Below are 21,001 nucleotides of genomic sequence, written 5' to 3' on the forward strand. Positions count from 1 at the left end.
TCATCCTTTAAGCGACTGTGAATTTTAACATATTTTCCATCATGGTAGGCTGCTCTATCATTAAGGGTTTGTAGCAAGTGTTCAAACGAGTCCGGTTTGGGCTGCTGGACAAGCGTTCCATATTTTGCTGAAGCGGTTTGACAAATTATGCAGTGCTGCCACTGTGTGGGCTGAGTCGTAACTTCACTCATCTTCTCTCAAGACCTGCAAATATATAAAACGACAACAGGTAAGTAATTGTGAGCTTCATGAGGTTTATTTTAAATGAACTATTAGGTCTGATATAATGACTTTCCATGTACATGAACTGAACATGTTGAAATGATCCCATTTATGACTATGACTGTACTGAGGCGAAACATCACTCAATGTGGTATACATATTCAGAAAAAAACATGTTTCCTGAAAGTGGCCATCTTGAAAATCCGCTGTAGGCTGCCACCTGGTATCCCAGGGTAGGTGTAGATTATTTTAGATGGCTTCATGTGATTCCTCATCCCCAAAAATGTGGGTATAGGTGTTGGAATCAGCACTCTAGGTGGTTCGGATGGGATGTTGAGATATCGCGAAAAATAGGTTTCCGATGGTGGCCATTTTGAAAATCCAATATGGCCGCCAAAGAAAAATTTGCGCAAATGGAAACATGGTTTTTCGGATTCCTGGTGCTATAAGCTTTCCAAAAATGTATAGGTTTGCTAATCTCCACAAAAAAAGAACGAAATTATAAATCTGAACATAATGAACCTGACTATCACCTTTGGTGAGTTTCAGATGCCTGCAATATAAAATCACTCATTAAACCAGTTTGAATAGAGAAAAGGAGTCATTCTGCTGTTTTGTGTCATTGTGTGTTCCGCAATGAGCATGGAGAAAAGAAAGAAAACCAGAGAATTGTCTGATGAGGTGAGACACAAGATTGCAGCCAAGCATGGACAATCTCAAGGCTGCAAGTCCATCTCCAGAGACCTTGATGTTCCTGTGTCCCCTGTACGTAATGTTATCAGGAAGTTTAAGGACCATGGCACTGTAGCAAACCTCCCTGGACAAAGCAAAAGAAAACTTGATCGAAGATTGCAGCGAAGGATTGTTCGAATGGTGGAGAAAGCACCTAGATCAACTGCCAAACAGATTCAAGCTGACCTTCAGACACAAGGTACGACAGTTACAACTTGCACCATCCGTTGCCAACTCAATGAAAGGGGTTTCTATGGTAGGAGACACAGGAGGACCCCACTGCTGAGAGAGAGATATAAGATGGCCGAACTGGAGTTTTCCAAATCGCACCTGAACAAGCCAAAATCCTTCTTGGAGAATGTCCTGTTGACAGATGAGACCAAATTGGAGCTTTTTTGTGAAAGTACTTCATCTCTATGTTTACAGAAAACAAAATGAAGCCTTCAAAGAAAAGAACACCTTTCCTACATTCAAACATGGAGGAGGTTCAGTGATGTTTGGGGTTGCTGTGCTGCCTCTGGCACTGGGTGCCTTGAATGTGTGCATGGCATCATGAAATCAGGAGATTACCAAGGCATTTTGGAGCGCAATGTTCAACCCAGTGTCAGAAAGCTGGGTCTCCATCGAAGGTCATGGATATTGCAGCATGACAATGACCCCAAACAACTTCAAAAAGCACCCAAGAGTGGTTCAAGACAAAACGCTGGACTGTTCTGAAGTGGCCAGCAATGGGTATATTAAGTTCTGATTTAAAAGGATATATTAAGTTCTGAATCAAAAACAAAGGTTTTGTAATATTAACAGTGAAATAAAGAATTGTGGAGACGAAATACTTTTGTCAATTTCAACTTGTTTCTCGAGAAAATTGTGAGTTGTTTGAAAAAAGTGCAAGGGTGCCTATATTTTTGGACACGACTGTATATATATATATATATACGTATACATACATACATACATACATACATACATACATACATATATATATATATACCTGTATCTATCTACCCATTTTGCCAATGTGTGTCTGTGCATCTATCTATCTATATATCTATCCATTTCACCTATATTTGTCTGTGTATCTACGTGTCTATCCATTTCTCTTATGTGTCTGTATCTATCCATCTATCTACTGTATCTGTTGATCAGCCTGTCTGTTTGTCTGTTGTATGAACGGCCTTCTGTAATGTCTGTGTAATGCAATTTTGTATTGCCTGTGTAATGCAATTTTGTATTGCCTGTGTGTGTCCATCTATCTCATGTAAGAATGTGTGATCGATATTTTCTTTTTAAGAATGCGCTTTCACTTTTGTGAGGGACATTGTGCGGTAGAGTGGGGAGGGGGGGGAAGGATTAAAAATCCCCCCACATTCCTCCACTCCAAAACTCCCCCCTCACCCCTACCTTTCAATTCTTCCTCCTCGCCCCTCCCCTCCTAAATTCCCCCCTCCGTCTAAGTCTCCCCACTCGCCCCTCCCCTTCAAATCTCCCCCTTCACCCCTTCCCTTCAAAACTCCCTCCTCACCCCTCTCCTTAAAAACTCCCCCTACCCCTCCCCTTGTAATCTCCCCCCCCCCCTACTGTTTTCTCCAATTCTCCCCCCTGCCCCCTCCTCCTCAAAGTTGCCTCCTCCCCACTTCTTCTCCCTTCCATCACATATCTCCACCTCCTCCAACCTCCGACTTTCTCTGCCCCCCTCAAACAACACCTCACTGTGCCTCTTCCCATCATCATCAAACCTTTTGTCCTCCTCACCCTTCCCTTTCTCCTAACTCTTCTGCAATCTCCGACACACTATCAACAGCTCTCCCCACCTCCCCTCTCACCCCTCATCTGACCCTACCCCTCCCCTCCCCTGTCCTGCACCCAATGCTCCCCCTCTCTCCTCATTAACGGTATGGACCTCAAACATCTGGGGCCTTCGCTCAAACCTGATTGATCTCTCCATACAGGTTGCTTCTGACAAACCAGACATAATCTGCTTAACAGAAACTATCCTCCTTCAAGATGTCTCTGATTCCTTAACATATCTCCCTGATTACTCCCTCCTCCGGTATGACAGACCTGAGCCTCGTCCTGGTGGTGGGGTTGCTTTCTTTATCAAAAACTATCTTCCTCACTCTCCTTGCACTGCTCTCTCTCCACCCCACCCCCAGGAGTACCTCTGGCTACGGCTTCCTCTCCGCTCCCACCTTTTGTTCATATGTGTTCTGTACCATCCTCCAAACAGTGATGACTCCATTTACATTTCGCTGTCTGACAACATGGACCAACTTCTATCCACTCATCCCAACTCTCTCTTCCTCATATGTGGCGACTTCAACTGTCATCATGCCAGCTGGCTGGGTGTGGGTCCTCTATCACCAGCCATGGCTCCTCAGCAAAGGACTTCTGCGACTCACTGGGATTGACACAATCTGTCAATTTCCCGACCTGGATCTCAGTCAATGGAGTATCTTCTCTTCCAGACTTGGTTGTGACTAATTTCCCTGTAAATGTCTGCTGCTCTTCTTCTGCTCCAATCGGTTCTTCTGATCATGTGCTTGTTAAAGGGGACATCTCTCTGGCCATTCTCAGAGAGCCATTCTCAGCGTTGACGAGTCTGGCATTTCAATCAGGCCGACTGGCACGGTCTTCAAGCAGCCATCGATCATCTGGACTGGTCTCCCATCTCTACTGCCTCTGACATCAACTCGTCCTGGGAATTCTTCCAAAGCAAACTGCTCTCTCTCATGCACAGATTTATCCCATCTCGTCTTCAGTTGTCTTACCCTTCCTCCCGTCCATGGTACACTGAAGCTTGTGGTGAGGCAGTTGCCATGAAGCAACTTGCCTTCACTTCATGGAAGGCTAATCCAACTGAAGGCAATCTCAGTTCCTTTCACAAAGCTTGGAACAAGTGTGTGTCTACCCTCAGGAGAGCCAGGAAATAATATCTCTCTACTCTCAAGACTGATCTCTCAAACCTGTCTCCCTCCTCCAAATCCTGGTGGCATCTGGTCAAAGCTGTTTCTGGTGTTTGTTTCCCCTTCCACACCCCCAAACGGCTACACAGCTGACACCGCACGTGAAAAAGCCGAATGCCTCAACTCTGTGTTTGCCTCAAAATCTTGTGTCCCAAACCCATCTCCCTCTGTTCCCACCTTACCCAGTCGAACCCAGCTGCTCCTGGACTCTGTGTCCTTCTCTCCTGACAAGGTGGAGAAGTTTTTGTCAAACCTCGACTCTGATTGTGCAACTGGACCAGACGGCATCAGCCCATGGGTCCTAAAATACTGCTCTGCCGCTCCATCTCACCCTCTCTCTGTTCTCTTCATCCTCTCTTTTGCTCAAGGTCATCTGCCATCAGCTTGGAAATCAGCAAACATTACCGCTTTACACAAAAAAGGTGCAAAAACAGATCCTTGCAACTACAGACCAATCAGCCTGCTCCCAAATATCAGCAAAGTCATGGAATCCATCATTGCTTCGGATATAAAATCCTTCCTCTTCTCCATTGGCTATTTCTCCAAATCTCCATCTATTGTGTCCTTCAATCTTGATGTTGGTGTGTTTCTATTTCCCTTTCCCCTTCTCCTATTTCTACATTTCTTATTGTTCTGTTACGTCCTGATCCATGATGTTCTTGCTCTTCCATGTGCCTCGACAACTGTATACAAAGAAAATTCCCCATCTCTCTGTGTATTTTTGACGTTGGTAGGTGTGCCAAAGGGTAACCAGTGGGAATGGTACACCAATAACATTGATGTTTCCCCGTTTGTTGTTATGCTGAAAATTAAAAAACCCACAAACGTTTGACAATCAAGGTATGGCCGAGCTTTGCGCTTGTCTGACGAGAGGAATGTTGTGTCGAGGGAAAGGAAAAAAAAGTTATAATTCCATGGACATGAAATTCCATGGGGAATAATGGATTAGGCAGTTGCCAGGCAATGGTGATGCATTATATGATAGAACAAGGGAGGTGTGTGTGGTGTGTGGTGTGTGTTGCAAAAATACGAGTCTTGAGCATCATATTTTTGTGTTCCACGAGTTCTAGGTAATCAAAAACAACAACCACAACAACATGCATTTTAAAGGCCATTTTCCCTACTAGAGCGGGGGTTAGCCTTGCGGTCCCATTGACAATCTTCTCCATTTTGCCCTATTTTCTGCATCTCTCCTTGTTAACCACCTTGCCCGCATTTCTTCTTCCACCATCTTTATGGTCTTCCCCGTCCTCTACTTCCTTCTACATTCATTTCCATCACAACTTCTCAACTACTGGTCGTAGTCAACGTGTGGCCCTGAATGGGTTTCTCTCATCTCCTCTTCCTGTTCAGGCTGGAGTTCCCCAAGGTAGTGTTCTGGGCCCTGTGCTTTTTCTGGTCTTCATCAATGATCTCTCTGACTCTCTTGAAAATCCTCTCTATCTCTTTGCTGACGACTCTACTCTCTGTCGCTCCATTCCTCATCCCTCAGATCGGCAGTCTGCAGCCTCCTCACTCTCTGCAGACCTGGACAAAATCACAGACTGGTCAAACAAGTGGAACATGTCTTTCAATCCTGACAAATCTCACACTCTTACAATGTCTCTCCGAAAGGACCGACTGGACAACCCTCCCATCTACTTTCTCAACAATCCTCTCCAAGAAGTTCTGTCGCTCAAGCTTTTGGGTCTCACTATCTGCCATGATCTTTCTTGGGAAAACCACATTTCCAAGCTGGCCTCCAAAGCCAGTCGCCGACTGGGCATCCTCCGTCGTGCGAAGTCCTTCCTTGGCACACCTGAGCTCCTCACCACATACAAGGCTTTCATCCGCAGCTCAATGGAATACTGTTCCCCCCTCTGGGCTGGTGCTCCTGCCTCACACCTTGCTCGGCTTCACGCTGTTGAGGCCAAAGCTTTCAGAATCATTGGAATCTCCTGCGATGTAGTCAACGCCGAGGGCCTTTCACTCACTCACCGCAGGCAGGTTGGTGGTCTTTCTGTCTTCTACCGACTCCTCTCCGGCCTTGCTCCCCCAGCTCTCTCTGTGCTCTGTCCCCCCAATATTCCTTCAGGTCGCACAAGATCTGCCTGCAACCCTCTTCTGGTTAAACTGCCAAAGTCTAGGCTCTCTGCTCACCTTCACTCTTTCATTCCCCTTTTCTCCCGCCTCTGGAACAAACTCCCGCACTCCCTTCAATCCCACTCCTCCCTCCAGGTCTTTAAAACAGCTGTTCACCACCATCTCTTATCTTCCCCCATCGAAAACCTTGATCTTTTCTACCCCCGGTAATTCACCCCAGAGTCCTTGCAGTGTTCATATGTTTTAATCCTCTCCCACCTCCCCCCAAGTCCTCCCGATGTCCCTGCTCTCAAATGTTGTGTTTGTGTCCTTCCCCCTCTCTTTTGTGTCCTTCCCCCTCTCTCCCCATCTTGTCTACCGCTCCCCTTGTTTTTTGTGTTTTGTGTGTCGGTTTGTCTTTTTGTGTGATTAATGTTAGCTCTTTCACGAGCCTCGATCTTGTATACAAAAAAAAAAAAAAAAAAAAAAAAACCAGTCACTTTCATCCTTCCTCAACATATGACCAAACCATCTCAACCTGTTCCTCTTCACAGCATCAATCACAGGCTCTATTCCCATCATCTTTCGCAATTCATCATTTGTCTTCCTCTCTCTCAACGATACTCCGCACATCCGTCGAACCATTCACATTTCCACCCTTTCCAACCTTCGTTGCTGCTCTACGTTCATTACCCATGTCTCGCTCCCATAAATCATAACACTTCTCACACATGCAGCATACACCTTTCCCTTCAGCTTCAACGACACTCCCCTCATCATCAGCACGCCACTCAGTTCCTGAAACTTCTTCCATGCACATCTCACTCTAGCAACCGTTGCCGAGTCTGATCCACCTTCTCCATTCAGCATGTCTCCGAGGTAGCAAAATGTTTTCACACCTTCCAGCTTCACGCCGTCTCCAAGATCCAACTCAACATTTCCTCCATCTGCAGCTCCCTCTGTGCACATCTTACATTTGAATGTAGCTGCCACACTGGTTAATGACCCTCTCAGACCACTACATTTTTGATGAAAATAGGTAATCTGTAGGTAAAAATAGGTAAATAGGTAAAATAGATCTAGGTAATCAAAAAGCAGGATAAAAATGTCCCTGTTCCTCTAACTCTTGGTTTCAGTTCTTCTCGTCGCGTGCACTCCATGAGTAAAGGTGTATAAGCCATTGGGATGTTAACTATTTGCTCTGTGAGAGAATCGCTTGTTATCTTCATCTGACAGTATTCCAAGAAAAACCAGGATTGCAGAAAACTTTAGGACGGTCCATGTACCATTGTAGGACGGCGCCAAAATCTTGGATTCCACCGCAAGTCTGCAAAACCCCTCTTTTTTGAAAACTGCCTCTCAAACGGTGGTTTGCCTCACAAACTAGACTAACAACATTCCACAAGCATTTATTCCATTGATTCAATTAATGGACCTGCAGGTACATGCACTCCCTAAAACTCTTGGACGACAAAACGTGATTCCTGCAAAGCCTGCAAATAGAGATACGAGTTTTAAAACGCTGGATTGTTTATCTGACGTCACGCTTTCCATTCTTTAAAATGTTATTTCACCAAAAGTTAAAATAAAATGCACAATTTTGTGTCCGTATCTATTTTTTCATTCCAAAACTCACTCTCATCCATTGGTGTTGGAACTTTCAACCTTTCGACTCTGGACGAATACCGTGGAGCATCTTTCATCACAGGCCATCGCCATCTTCATCTGCAAAATTGCAGTGCATTCGCGAAGTGTTCACAATTCCAAATGTATTGTACCACACCTGGATAACTTGTGTCTTTGTACTTTACAACAACATAGCTGCAAATCGGTTAATTGACTTGTTTCCATGGAGCAGCTGGTTTGGATACAGCGACTTGAAGACTTTCGTTTTCTGACATTGCTGAAGTTCAGGCATCAGGGGACATCTGACTTTCAGTTTTTGTAAACTTGCCCATCTTTAAAAACAAAAAAGAAGAATACATTTTTGGTCTGAAGCATCGGTCGATCTTTTAGTTTTATCTGCAAATATAGTGTTCGGAACCAAGGTGAATGAATTTGAGGAGTTCTGCATATGGAGCAAAGCTGAATAGATACAGGTGGGAATACGTACTGTTTCACTGCATGAGGGTACTGTGGGTATCGGCAATGCCATCTTGTGACGTCACATTTCTCTCTGGCAGTCTGTGGGGTTTTAAGGAGAGATTTCCCCATCAACCTCCATAGTCTATCCGCGCTCTATCCTCCAAGTGCTGAGCATCAAGCAAGGAAGCAGCACGTACTGTTTATAAGTCTTTTTACGACTCGGCCAGGGTTCGAACCACGTACCTCCCAGACTCAGAGCAGACACTCTAACCTAGTTATTTATTTGAAGATACGAAATGACGAACGTCATTTCACAGTATTTGGTCGCATTTTAATTATGCCTCCGCCGACAAAGTCGCCAGAGGCGTTGTGTTTTTGACGTTAGCCGTCCAGCTGTCCGTCCGTCTGTCCGTGATAGGTTTTCGTTACCTCGATAACTTGAGAACGGCTGAAGGGTTCTAAGTCAAACTTGGTGCAGGCATGTTTAGTGAGGTACAGATGAACCAATTATATTTTGGGGTCATGAGGTCAAAGGTCAAAGGCCAGAGTCTATAATAGGTTTATAACTTGAGAACTGCTGAAGGGATCCAAGTCAAACTTGGTACAGGCATGTATAATAATGTAAATACGAACTGCTTAGATTTTAGGGTCAAAAGGTCAAAGGTCAATTGTGAGACGTTCCATTAGGTAAAAATTATGCGACCGAGCTAACTTGTCAACCAGTCATGGGATTTTCACCAAACTTGGTATAATTATATATTATGATGCAACGGTGAACTGATTCGATTTTGGGGTCAAGAGGTCAAGGGTTAGAGGTCATGTTAAGTTTCAATTATTTAGTTATTATTTAGTTATTATTTAGTTATTTAGTTACCACGATAACTTAAGAATGGCTAAAGGGATCCAAGTCAAACTTAGTTCAGGTAGGTATAATGATGGAAAGACGAACTGAGTAGATTTTGGTGTCAGGAGGTCAAAGGTCAGAGTCTGTAATTGGTTTTTGTTACCTCGATAACTTAAGGGCTGAAGGGAACTAAGTCAAACTTGGTACAAGTATGTATAATCATGAAAAGATAAATGGATTATATTATGGGGTTGAGAGGTCAAAGACAGAGGTCCCATTAGGTAAAAATTATGTTACTGTGCTAACATGTGAACCAGTGATGGGAGTTTGATCAAACTTGGTGCAAGTATATATTATGATGAAAATATTTTGGCATCATAGGTCAGAGGACATGTGAGGTAAAATGTGATACTTGAGAACAGCTGAAGAGATTTAAATCAAACTTGGCACAAGTATCATGTATAATGATGTAGAAACGTGGGTGCAGACGTATCGGTTGACGTCGTGACGTCGAAATGTGCTGTTCCAGTTATTTTTATGCCCCCGCAGTCGTGTGTGTGTGTGTGTGTGTGTGTGTGTGTGTGTGTGTGTGTGTGTGTGTGTGTGTGTGTGTGTGTGTGTGTGTGTGTGTGTGTGTGTGTGTGTGTGTGTGTGTGTGTGTGTGTGTGTGTGTGTGTGTGTGTGTCAGATCTTCGTTACCACGATAACTTGTGAACCACTGAAGGGATTCAAACCGAACTTGGTACAAGTATCTACTATGATGCGAAGATGAACTGATTAGATTATGGGTTCAAAATGTCAAAGGTCTTTGCTCATTTTACCATGTGACCTTTAATTAATTGAATTGTTACTTGTGAACTACAAAAGGGATTTCCACCAAACATGACAACCTTTTAGAGGCCATTTTTCCCCAGAGTGAGGGTTGGCCCTTTTTGGCCACCGTGGCCCTCTTTTTGTCCCCCATCGCACCGCGGAGCGAAAGGGGGACTATGGTTTTCGCCTCTGTGCGTGCGTATGTCCGTGCGTGCATGCGTGTGTATGCAAAGGACCGAATTATAATTTGGTGTGTGGGTGCAACCTACGTCAAAATCCAAGATGGCCGCCGCCATGTATGTCTGAACCTTGTGAGCGGAATATCTTGAAAAATAAGCGAAGTACCAACTTCTAATCTGGTGTGTGGGTATATCTAGGCATAAGGAAGAACGCTATTGAAAATTGGGTCGCCACGTGAAAATCCAAGATGGCCGCCACCATATATATGTCTGAACCTTGTGAGCGAAATGTCTTGAAAAAATTAACGAACTACTAACTTCTAATCTGGTGTGTGGGTGTACCTACGCATAAGGGAGAACGCTATTGAAAATCGGGTCGCCACGTCAAAATCCAAGATGGCCGCCTTGCGTCTTCCACTTTGTCAACTCACATCACTTCACCGACGGGGGACCTAGGCGTAACGCTTGTTGAAGCGATGTTTTATGGCCGGATGCCCTTCCTGCCACCAACCCTGTTAGTCGCCTCTTCCCACACACAGGGAATAACCAGTGAACTGGTACTCAATTTGCCGACCTCAGAAGGATGACAGGCTGAGTTAACCCCCCTGGTGTTAATTCAGCGATGGACCGGGATTCGAACCCAGGATCCCAAGCCGGCACCCTAACCGCGAAGCCAACACCAGGCTGATTTCCACCAAACATGGGTGGAGGCATATCCATCGACGCATTCACGGTAAATTATATTCTAGTCTCTCCCGAAGTGCTGAACATCATTGTTTTAAAGACTGGGGTAGCAGTAAACCAGTTTGGATGGGGTAATGTTCTTCATCAAAACTGGTCTTTTTGTTCCGATATCCAATAACGGTTGAACATCCGTGGGATCTAGTCGAGGGGCAACAGCAACTTTTATAGGCTTTGTTTCTCGCCGCATTCCTTCGTGCCTCATTACTTCGTAGCTATGTTTAGATGCTTTGTGTGTCATATGTCACGTTACACACGATGCCTGTGCACGGAACAAAGCAGCCCGGTCTGCTGGATCCTGAAGAGCACTTCGGTTGCCCATTATTTGTCTATGTGGCAATTTTAACTTTTCTAGATGCTCTTGAAGTTTGTTTCTCAATGCATGGGCCACGCTATTCCTGCATGACATGATGTAAAGGTTGATGTAGAAAGTCGGTTATTATTTTATTTACTTGTATAAAAGTTAAAGAACACCAGTGCAGTGTTATTGAAGGGAATGTTTGTACAATTGCTCTTTATTAATCTGTCCTATAAAGAGTAGTTGTCTGACTTGATTTCCCACGTTCTCTCGTGCTCTGGAGTTGGAATGCTGGGAAGGCTTTATTTTGGACAGCTGTTTGGCGAGCTGCAGTTTTGTTTTTTGAACCCGAACGATAGAGTTTAAACGTCCTTTTGTTTTTTTGATGTGAATCAATCCATTTGTTATTCCACATCGTACGAGATGGGAAGTGCTCTCGGATGGATCATGAATGGATCTCGTGTCTTGTTTTTCTTGATTATCGTATTTCTCGTTAATAGTCAGGTTCACTATGTTAACAAATATAATTTCGTTCAAAATTTTGGGGGATTAGCAAACCTGTACATTTTTGGAATCATCAGAGCGTGGAGAATCCAAAAATCAATGTTGGCATTTGCACAAACACCTGCATGGCCGCCATTTTGGATTTTCAAAATGGCCGCCATAAAATACATATTTTGCGTGATCTCGGCTTCTAGTCAACCTAGAGACTTAATTAAATATGCTAATCCTATGTTTTCTGGGTCAAGGAATCCAATAAAGGCCTCAAAATAGTGCTCAGGATTATAGAAAAGCAACAAACAAAGGTAATTGAAAACCATTGTCTTTATATTTGTGATACTAGGGCATGTCCGTACTATATCTATATCTAAAATTATATCCCCCCCCCCTCTATTTACATGAAATGGTTTGGTCCAAAGCGAACGGCTTGCGAGTACGGTGACAATCCCCCCCCTCTATTTACATGAAATGGTTTGGTCCAAAGCGAACGGCTTGCGGAGTTTGGTAAAGAAATCGCCATAGCGTGCACAAACGCGCAGGAAAGCGAAAGAATCGCAAATTAGTTTTAATTAGTTTTAAAACATCGTTTAACGCCAACATAGTTTGCCAACGTGAAATAAATGAATACGCTCTCAAATGTGCCGTCCGAGGCAGAGTCTGTTCGGCACGTTCGGCACACGTGATAGCTCGCTGCTCTCTGATTGGTTGAATCGTTTTTTGGACATAGCTCGGTAACTACTTGTCCGATTAATATGAAACCTTGAAAAGGCACATCCTCGGGTCCCCAGCAATATACCTGGCAAGTTTAAAGTATATCGGACCCGTGGTTGTCGAGAAACAGCGGTCACAGACAAACAAACATACATACACACAGAGATTACTGGAATTATAGATAGATAACTGTATTACATGATACAGTGATATTACAAGTGATATTACATGATACATGATATTGCAAGTCCTTTGAAGTTATAGGTTTGGGTTTATAAAGCAAGAAAGCAGCCTTGTTAGTATCAGATTGAACTACAAGTCCTATACACAGGATCTACTAGGTCTATACCGTTCAGGAATATGCTTTTACAGATCTTCATCACTGTCCTGCGTGTCATCTGGAAAGTCCTAAAAGTGAAGCAAGTGTTAGGATTAGAAGTCTAATGATCCCACCAATGGTTTTCTTGACCCAGAAAACATAGGATTAGCATATTTAAATAAGATTCTAGGTTGACTAGAAGCCGACATAGCGCAAATTTTGTATTTTATGGCGGGCATTTTGAAAATCCAAAATGGCGGCCATGCAGGTGTCTACGCAAATGCCAACATGAATTTTTGGATTCCTCATGCTCTGAATATTCCAAAAATCTATAGTTTTGCTAATCTCCAAAAATTTTGAACGAAAAAACATAGTGAACCTGACTATAATGAGAAGATTCACTGGACTTCCTCGTGACAGTGATGCTGTGTTTAACGAGTGCCCGATGTAGCATGTGTTGGTTAAATTTGTTTTGTGGGAAGAATTGCTACCCACCAGCTCTGAACTGTAAAGCTCTGGATCTGCGGTGACCAAACTGGACTCCAAGATCTGAATCGATAATTATCTTCAGCGAATGCTGGTGCCTGACAGGATGGTCTCGTCTGGAGGTACACACACTCACCTCTAAGATGTCCTGCCTGGGTTTGAATCCCGGCCCAGCTACAAACTGTCATCCCGGTGATTCATCAATGTGTCATGTCTTCCCTTGGATTGACGTTAAGCGGGTGTCCCGTGTGCCAAAATTTGTTGGTGGACGTTATAGATCCCATGTTGTCCTTCGCGCAGACTGGGCAAACTATCTCCGGCACCCTGAACAAATTCCAAATTCCTGCCCTGACTAACAGAGGGCATTGAATCAGCCACACAGCTGTGCCCACAGCCAATTGTGCTACCCGGCAGCCTTGTGCTGCATATGAACAACAGCCAATCCCTTCAATCCCACTCCACCCTCCAGGTCTTTAAAACAGCTGTTCACCACCATCTCTTATCTTCCCCCATCCAAAACCTTGATCTTTTCTACCCCCGCTAATTCACCCGAGATCCACTTTTTTGAAATTCCAATTTCTTTCCTGAAAGTCCTTGCAGTGTCAAAATGTTTTATACCTCTCCCACCTGCCCCCAAGCCCTCTCCCTCCCACAGATCTCTCGATGTCCCTGCTCTCAAATGTTGTGTTTGTTTCCGTCCCCCTCTCTCCCCATCTTATCTACCGCTACCCTTATTATATGTTTTGTGTGTCTGTTTGATTTTTTGTGTGATAAATGTTCGCTCTTTCACGAGCCTCGACCTTGTATACAAAAAAAAAAAAAATAATAATAATACTAATAAGAATAAAGGAATGCTGGATGGAACAACCCAAACACATATTCCACATCCAACGTGTCATTGTATAACTCTTGGTCTCTGTCAGGTAATGCTCCCCTTCATTGCACCCACATGATTTTCCCGCTAGACCACTCGTGGTATTTTTTTCTGTTCCGTTTGTTTCGCGTTTGCGTTGAGCAGCGTGACTCAGTAGAGGGCATTGAGCCAGCATCGGTGTCTTTCAGGCACTTGTTGTTGAAACCAGCAAGTGAAATGTAGAAGTCTAATGGTTTCAGTGATTATGAAGGTCTGATGAAGGACTTTCCTTTGTTCCAGGATCCGAAGTCTATTTTGAAGTGGGAATGGAAAACGCACAGTGTTGATTGTGAAGGCCATTGTCTATCTGAGTGGACGGAGGATAGAGCATGATCAAAGTATTCCCTCCTGTTTCTACCGTGGTTAGCATATTTCGAGGCACGTTCTGTTAGTTCCGAATGAAGCTGAGCGTGTGCATCAGCAATGTCACATGTTAAACCCATTTATTTATTTTCTAAACACACCAAGTTCTGTAAGCTTTAGATGTCCTTTTGTTGCGGTGGTTACATGCTATTGGCTGATGGGTAGTGGATGTTATCATTTGGCTCGGATGTCATTAGACCTCATGTGATTGTTTTGGACGGTGTCTGCAGGGCTGTTTGCCTTTCGGAATGGACGGACTTTATGAAAAATATAATGTTTAACTTTGAGTTTAAACAGTACTTGTAATCTTGGCCAGTGATGCGTGGTAATGATCTTTACTAACTGAAAATGGCGTCATGCTCTTTTACTTACCTTTTCATGTTCCACCCCACCTGGCTCCGTTGCCTAATCCTCCACCATCCATCTTCCTTGGCGTTCTTCCATTTCTGCAAAATAGCTCATTTCTTCACAATGTCACCACATAACAGTTCAAACGATGTACCTGCACATGTTTAAACAAGTTGTGTAACAATTTTAATTGTTTTATTTTTCTGCCCTATCAATTTTAAATTCACCACACCAGACTCTCAACAAAATATAAATTTGTCCCAACAATTTTGTGTCTGCTCCGTTGAACGGAAGAGGACGCTACTGCACAGGCGTGTGGGAATGAGGTGGTACAAAAGGTGCTCCTCTAAATTGCGTACATGTGCGAAATAGAATCCTCACATGCTCATGCACATATACCACTCAGTAATCTTACTATAATTCACCAAATGTCCGTCTGTCTGTCTGTCTGTCTGTCTGTCCGTCCGTCCGTTCCCAGGTACCGCAAAAACGGCTGCACCGATCGCAACGATACACCTCCATGCCCATGGGATTCCCACGGGTGACCCCACTAGTATATTAAATACAGCAAAAGTGAGCAATGAGCCCAATTGTGGGATGATGTCACAACACGTTGATGTCTGTCCTTTGGAAATGTTTAAATATCTACGTAAATATTTTCAAGTGTTTGTGCGTTTGTACGTTATTCTTTCACGGGCCGAACCGTTGCACCTCGAGGCGCCAAATCTTGGGTGTAGGTACTTAAGAATCTGGGCAAGATTTTACGCTACCACATGTTGGCCTTCATGTCCGTTTTGAGGCCACCAAAGGCTGCTATAAAGTGAATATTGAGATGTGGTGTCGGGCAGTGCTGCTGGCCCGCAAGCAAAAGATAACCACCATGAGGCCAATAACTCCATAGCTTTTCAATGTCCAACATGTCCCAAAACCACCGCCGGGTAAAGCTCACCCGGCTGGGTATTCCACCCCTCATCAGGGCAGCGACGGGTAACCCTCCCCCCCCTCATCTCTGCAGTGCCAGTTTCCCCCCCCCCCCCCCCCCCCCATCCAAACAGAGTGTGATAGCCCCAAACCTCCTCGTGTACCACCGGTTGACCCTGTTAGTATATATACTGCGTGGCCACAAAGTCCCTATGCACACAGTTATAATTTAGTTAGAATTTATCTGTATGCTCCCCTCCATTCTCCGCACAAATTTGATTTTTTCTCCATGTTCTTCTGGACATCTTCCACGTTGAGGGATGGAGGTCATAAAAGCAGCCCCTGACAGCTGTTTTGAGGTCTTCAACTGTTGTGAGGCGGAGATGAGAAATTTCCTCTTTCACAATGCCCCAAAGCGAGTTGTCACATGTTGTTAAGTCCGGACTTTGAGGAGGCCACACAATCTCAGATCCACGTCCAATCCATCATCCACTGAATTTGTCGTCGAGATATTCTCTAACTGCGAGAGTCTAATGTGCTGGTGCACCATCTTGTTGCAGGATAGCTGTTGCCTCAAGACTGCTCTCATGCAGTTGTGGAACAAACCACGTCTGAAGCATGTTCAAATAAGCAGTGTGATTGACACTTGTATCGAAAAAATATGGCCCTATCAAGTGATCTTCTGAAATTGCTGCCCACATCATGACATGAGGATGCTGTGCAATTTCCTCATAAAAATGAGGATTTTCTTTGCACCAAAAAGAAACATTCCTGGATCGATTGCTGAGGTAAATAGCACACTCATCTGAAAAAAAATACGCTTCGTCTTGATTTAATAGTGGGAATTCGCTGCAGAAGAGCCTTGCTCTAAATCAAGTCAAATCAAGGACACTCCCTGTTGAAAAAGCCTTCTTCTCCCAAATCCACACCGTGGTGCGCGTAGGAGCTGGCTTATCGAACCTCTGCGAAAATCTTGTCCTTATGTCTTCAAAACTTGCTCATTCTCGCACGCCGTCGTGAACCCAAACACAAGTAATCAGTCTCTCTTCTATCGTGTACTCACTGGTGTCCGTCATGCTGAAACCGTACCTGGAAAACAAATAAGTAATAGAGGACACGCTATTATGCATAGGGACTTTGTGGCCACTGTGTGTGTGTGTGTGTGTGTGTGTGTGTGTGTGTGTGTGTGTGTGTGTGTGTGTGTGTGTGTGTGTGTGTGTGTGTGTGTGTGTGTGTGTGTGTGTGTGTGTGTGTGTGTGTGTGTGTGTGTGTGTGTGTGTATATTTATATATATATATATATATATATATATATATATATTTTTTCACCAAAAACTGCTTATACTTGCATTATTTAACTTTACGCATGTATAAGCGTAAAGTTTGGAGATAGTTAATGGAGATAATTATGATGTCACTGAAGGGTTACATGATGTTATATCAATTAATTATGATGTCAATGACGCTGTTGCTTCAGGTGATGCTCGGACTGCAAATTCAAATCCCGCATGCTATACAGTTGTTTTGTCTGCATGTGATTTATCTTGCCTCCATGATCCTTTCATCTCTAAAACAATAAAAGTGTGGGAAGGGGAAGTTATCGCATCAAGGTAACAGGTGTGTAACACGAATGGTGCAGGTGAGCGTGCATATGAGGACCTCGTCCTAGATCGAGTTTCCTGGTTGAATCGTTGGTTTGACATCGAGGCGTACTCATGTGCCGTGCGAGAGGCACGTCCCGACGGTGCAGATGATGCACCATCCAGCCCTTTGAAGCAGGCAAGTGAAAGCAATAACGAACCTATTACCTCTGCCACTGAAGGTGGATGAAGGTCATGTTTCTTGGTTGTGGGGTCGGGTGTGGGTATACTTAAGTGCGAGTAGTAGTTTCAGTGTCTTTCCTTTGTGGTTCACAGGGTAAGGCAAATCGGCCTTGTTCCGGCGGTTGTGGAACCCTGGGCATTCCCTCTTCACTCGCCTACGCACGTGAGGACCTAACGCAATCTTTCCATCGCCTGTCGGTCTGCATTTACGGCAACAGCCTCCTTGAGAATGGAGAGGCTAATCTTCTCCTGAGTTCAGCTGAGGCAGGGTCTGACAAGTCTATAGCTCAAATGCCAAGTCTTTGCACATTTTCTGACCTTCCAAGCAACATGGATGGCGATTACGTTCAGCCGGAGGAAAGTTCGGAGCATGCACAGGCATCCGGCCACTCAGAACTTCAATACGAGGAGCTGTGGACTGAACAGACGGCGCTGGCAGCATCACGATATTGTTGCGTTTCTTCTCTCGGCTTTGACTCCTGCAGCAAAGCTTCACGTGGTGGTCCGATGTTAAGGAGAGGATTGTCTCAGGAACCGCAAGGCCCACCCCCAGTACCACCCAAATCTGATGCTGTGAGTAACAAGCAAAAATTGCTTGCAAGTCTTTTGTGGATCACCTGTTCAGGCATACACGTTTTGTTAATTTAGTGCATTTTCAAAATGTTCTTACCATATTTGGCATGACTTTGGTGTGTTTGGTGCTGTGTATGTGTAAGATATTGCACAGGAATTGAATCTAAACAAAGCATTTTACTGGAAAAATTTTTTGAAGGTACCTGGAACCTGGCTTACCTGGAACGAATGCAAACCACATTTTTTAGCTTACCTGGAACGAAGTTCATGGGAGCTTAGGCGATGGCGCGTCGTCCGTCCGTCTGGTGCGCCGTCAGTCAGTCAGTCAGTCAGTCAGTCAGTCCATCCGTCAGTCCGTCTGTCCGTCCGTCCGTCCGTAAACACTTGAAATTTCTTCTCCGAAACCGTTGATGGGATTGCGACCAAATTTGGCACAAATTATATTTGTTGTGTTGTGACTAAAATTTGTTCACGGCATTGAAAAGATCGGCGTCTAAGGGGGTTTACCTGGGGTCAAAGTGGATCCAGGTTTTACCCCCGCCCCCACCCCCCTAAAATAGGAATTTGCTTTTTCCTCTGAAACTATTTCGATGAAACTTTACCACAACCTTCATCACCCATGATGTACCAAAGTTTGTTCACGGCATAAAAAAAAATCTGCCCCTTTGGGAGTATACAGGGGGGTAGGGGGTTCCCCCCAAAATAGGTATTTGCTTTTTTCTCAGAACCTACACACACACAATGTCGATGAAACTTCACCACAACCTTCATCATCCGTGATGTACCAATGTTTGTTCAAGGCATTAGAAAAATTTGGTTCTTAGGAGTTATATAGTATGGGGGGGGGGGGATTGGGGGGTTAGGGGGGGAGAGGGGGTTGATGTTGTCCCCCAAAATTGGTATTTTTTTGTTTGTTTAAAGTCTTATGATTATGTTGGTATGATTGTACATGCTGCCCTGTCTTCTAGAAACCATTGTAATTGGTTTAACATACCTTTACTCAGTGCAGTATACTGTTTATTCTACCAGGTGAGTGCCAGGGGTATTGCCCCATGTTTCATTATACCAGCAAATATAATTAATTTTCAAGTCTAAATAATATCAACTTTCAGGGACTGTTCCATCATTGGTGTCTTGGTTCCACTTCTTTAAACCTCGCTGTGTCTCTATTTCCCCTCACCTTCCTTTCTATCCCCTTTGATTCCCAATCTGCTCCTCCAAACAGGTTCGGGTTGAGTGTCGGATGCTGAACGCCCCTCCGGTTCCGCCACGCTCTGGGAGACCCTCTTCCAGTCCACCTCTACCGCCACGCTCTGTTCCACTGAGTCCAAATCTTTCCTTTTACTCATCTGGCCTACTTCACCTGTACGTGTCGTTTCCCTTCTTTTCAGACTCATTGTAAAGCTTTTCAAAGATCAAATGCTTGCTCATGAAAATGTGAGGGTGGATGTTGTTATTAATGGCGGTAGAGGTCCATCCTCACTTGGTTGGAAGATTGAAACGAGTCGTATATCGTAGAGGGACTTTTCACAGAATGATGATGTCTGGGCCATTACTTTTTTTTTACCATTTGAGCTTTTGTCATGAAATTTTGAACAAAGCTTTATTAGTGGGGCGGCTTAGCCCAAATATTCAAAAGAATTGTGCATTTTGTGATACAAGCACCAAATTTGGCACAAATGTACATTAATATGTTGCGAACATTTTCAGATATTGGGCCACTTGAAATTCCGTAATTTTTTTTTTCAAATTTTTTCAAATTTCGTAATTTCAAATTTTTCGGGTGACACCATCACAATTTCGGTCTTCGAGGCCGGCCGATAGGCAAAGTGTGACCGGAAGGGACGAGGTTCTCCTGACCACGTGGCCCTCGATCTGGGAAGCGAGAGGCGTTCCATTAGTGGACGCGCCCCTCACGCCCGACTTTTGGGCGGCCCCGGCAGGCCGTTTGTTTTGACGTTCCGTGACAGGCCCCGCACCCCCACCTCCGGGCCGACCGGAAGCTTGTGCTGAGTACATCATACCTGAACAACTCAGTGAGGCAGAACACAGCAGTGCACACCAGGGTGACCCCTTCAGTGCATAAACCAATTAACCTGTCCACTGCAGGGCATATAGAAATGAAGTTATTTTCTGCATATTATAATAATAATATAAGTTCAGTTCTATATAACAATTTCTGTTATCACCACTACCACTACAACTACCACTACTACAAGCTTTGTCTGGAATTTTGTGGACTAACAGACAAACAGACATACAGACAAGCTGGGATCAAAACATTACCTCCTTCCACCATTGAGTGTAGAGGTAAACATCATGGAAATTATATCATGCCCTAGATTTAATTCATGCTTACCCGTGTATTTGCTTCACTGGTTCACAAGGTCTTTTGCATACATGTAATTCAGACTCTCGTCTTCATTGCTGACCACACAATGTTCGCAACATATTAATGTACATTTGTGCCAAATTTGGTGCTTGTATCACAAAATGCACAATTCTTTTGAATATTTGGGCTAAGCCGCCCCACTATATCGGCCGGCCTCGAAGACCGAAATTGTGACAGTGTCACCCGAAAAATTTGAAATTACGAAATTTGAAAAAATTTGAAAAAAAAAATTACGGAATTTCAAGTGGCCCAATATCTGAAAATGTTCGCAACATATTAATGTACATTTGTGCCAAATTTGGTGCTTGTATCACAAAATGCACAACAGGTTTGCTATGCTGCTACACTATATTATGATAATATGGAGAAGAGAAATTAATAATTTGGTCAAAATGTCAAAAGTCAGCTTCACCTCGTATAATCAATTTTCATCCAATTGACCTGAAATTTAGATTTACCATTTGAGTTTTGTCATCAAACTTTCAACAAAGCTTTATTATGAGAATATGGAGAAGTCAAATTAATAATTTGGTCAAAAGACCAAAGGTCAGCATCATATAAAATCGTCATTTGCATTTCCAGGTGCTTTCTAGTTGTTTATTTTTTTGATTGATTTGTCTATCTATTTTAATATTTGATCATTTTGATATTATAATTGATTTATATATCTATATATCATCACCTTTGTATTTATCTACTTATTAATGTTTCTAT

The 21,001-nt window shown here is 43.8% G+C and overlaps 1 protein-coding gene across 2 annotated transcripts in view; it reads left to right on the forward strand.

The window, feature by feature from the left end:
* Positions 1–21,001, forward strand: part of LOC137438845 (GRB2-associated and regulator of MAPK protein 1) — an 84,518-nt gene that overhangs the window by 50,976 nt on the left and 12,541 nt on the right. For both annotated transcript variants that reach the window (XR_010986803.2, XM_068134262.2), the window contains exons 5-7: positions 17,139–17,278; positions 17,416–17,895; positions 19,121–19,260. Coding sequence is in view for 1 of the 2 variants with exons in the window: in XM_068134262.2 (XP_067990363.2) it covers positions 17,139–17,278; positions 17,416–17,895; positions 19,121–19,260 (760 nt within the window). In the remaining variant the exon portion in view is untranslated. The remainder of the gene's footprint in view (positions 1–17,138; positions 17,279–17,415; positions 17,896–19,120; positions 19,261–21,001) is intronic.

This window comes from Myxine glutinosa, chromosome 13 (genome assembly GCF_964187855.1).
Source record: "Myxine glutinosa chromosome 13, kmMyxGlut1.1, whole genome shotgun sequence".
Taxonomy (NCBI): domain Eukaryota; kingdom Metazoa; phylum Chordata; class Myxini; order Myxiniformes; family Myxinidae; genus Myxine; species Myxine glutinosa.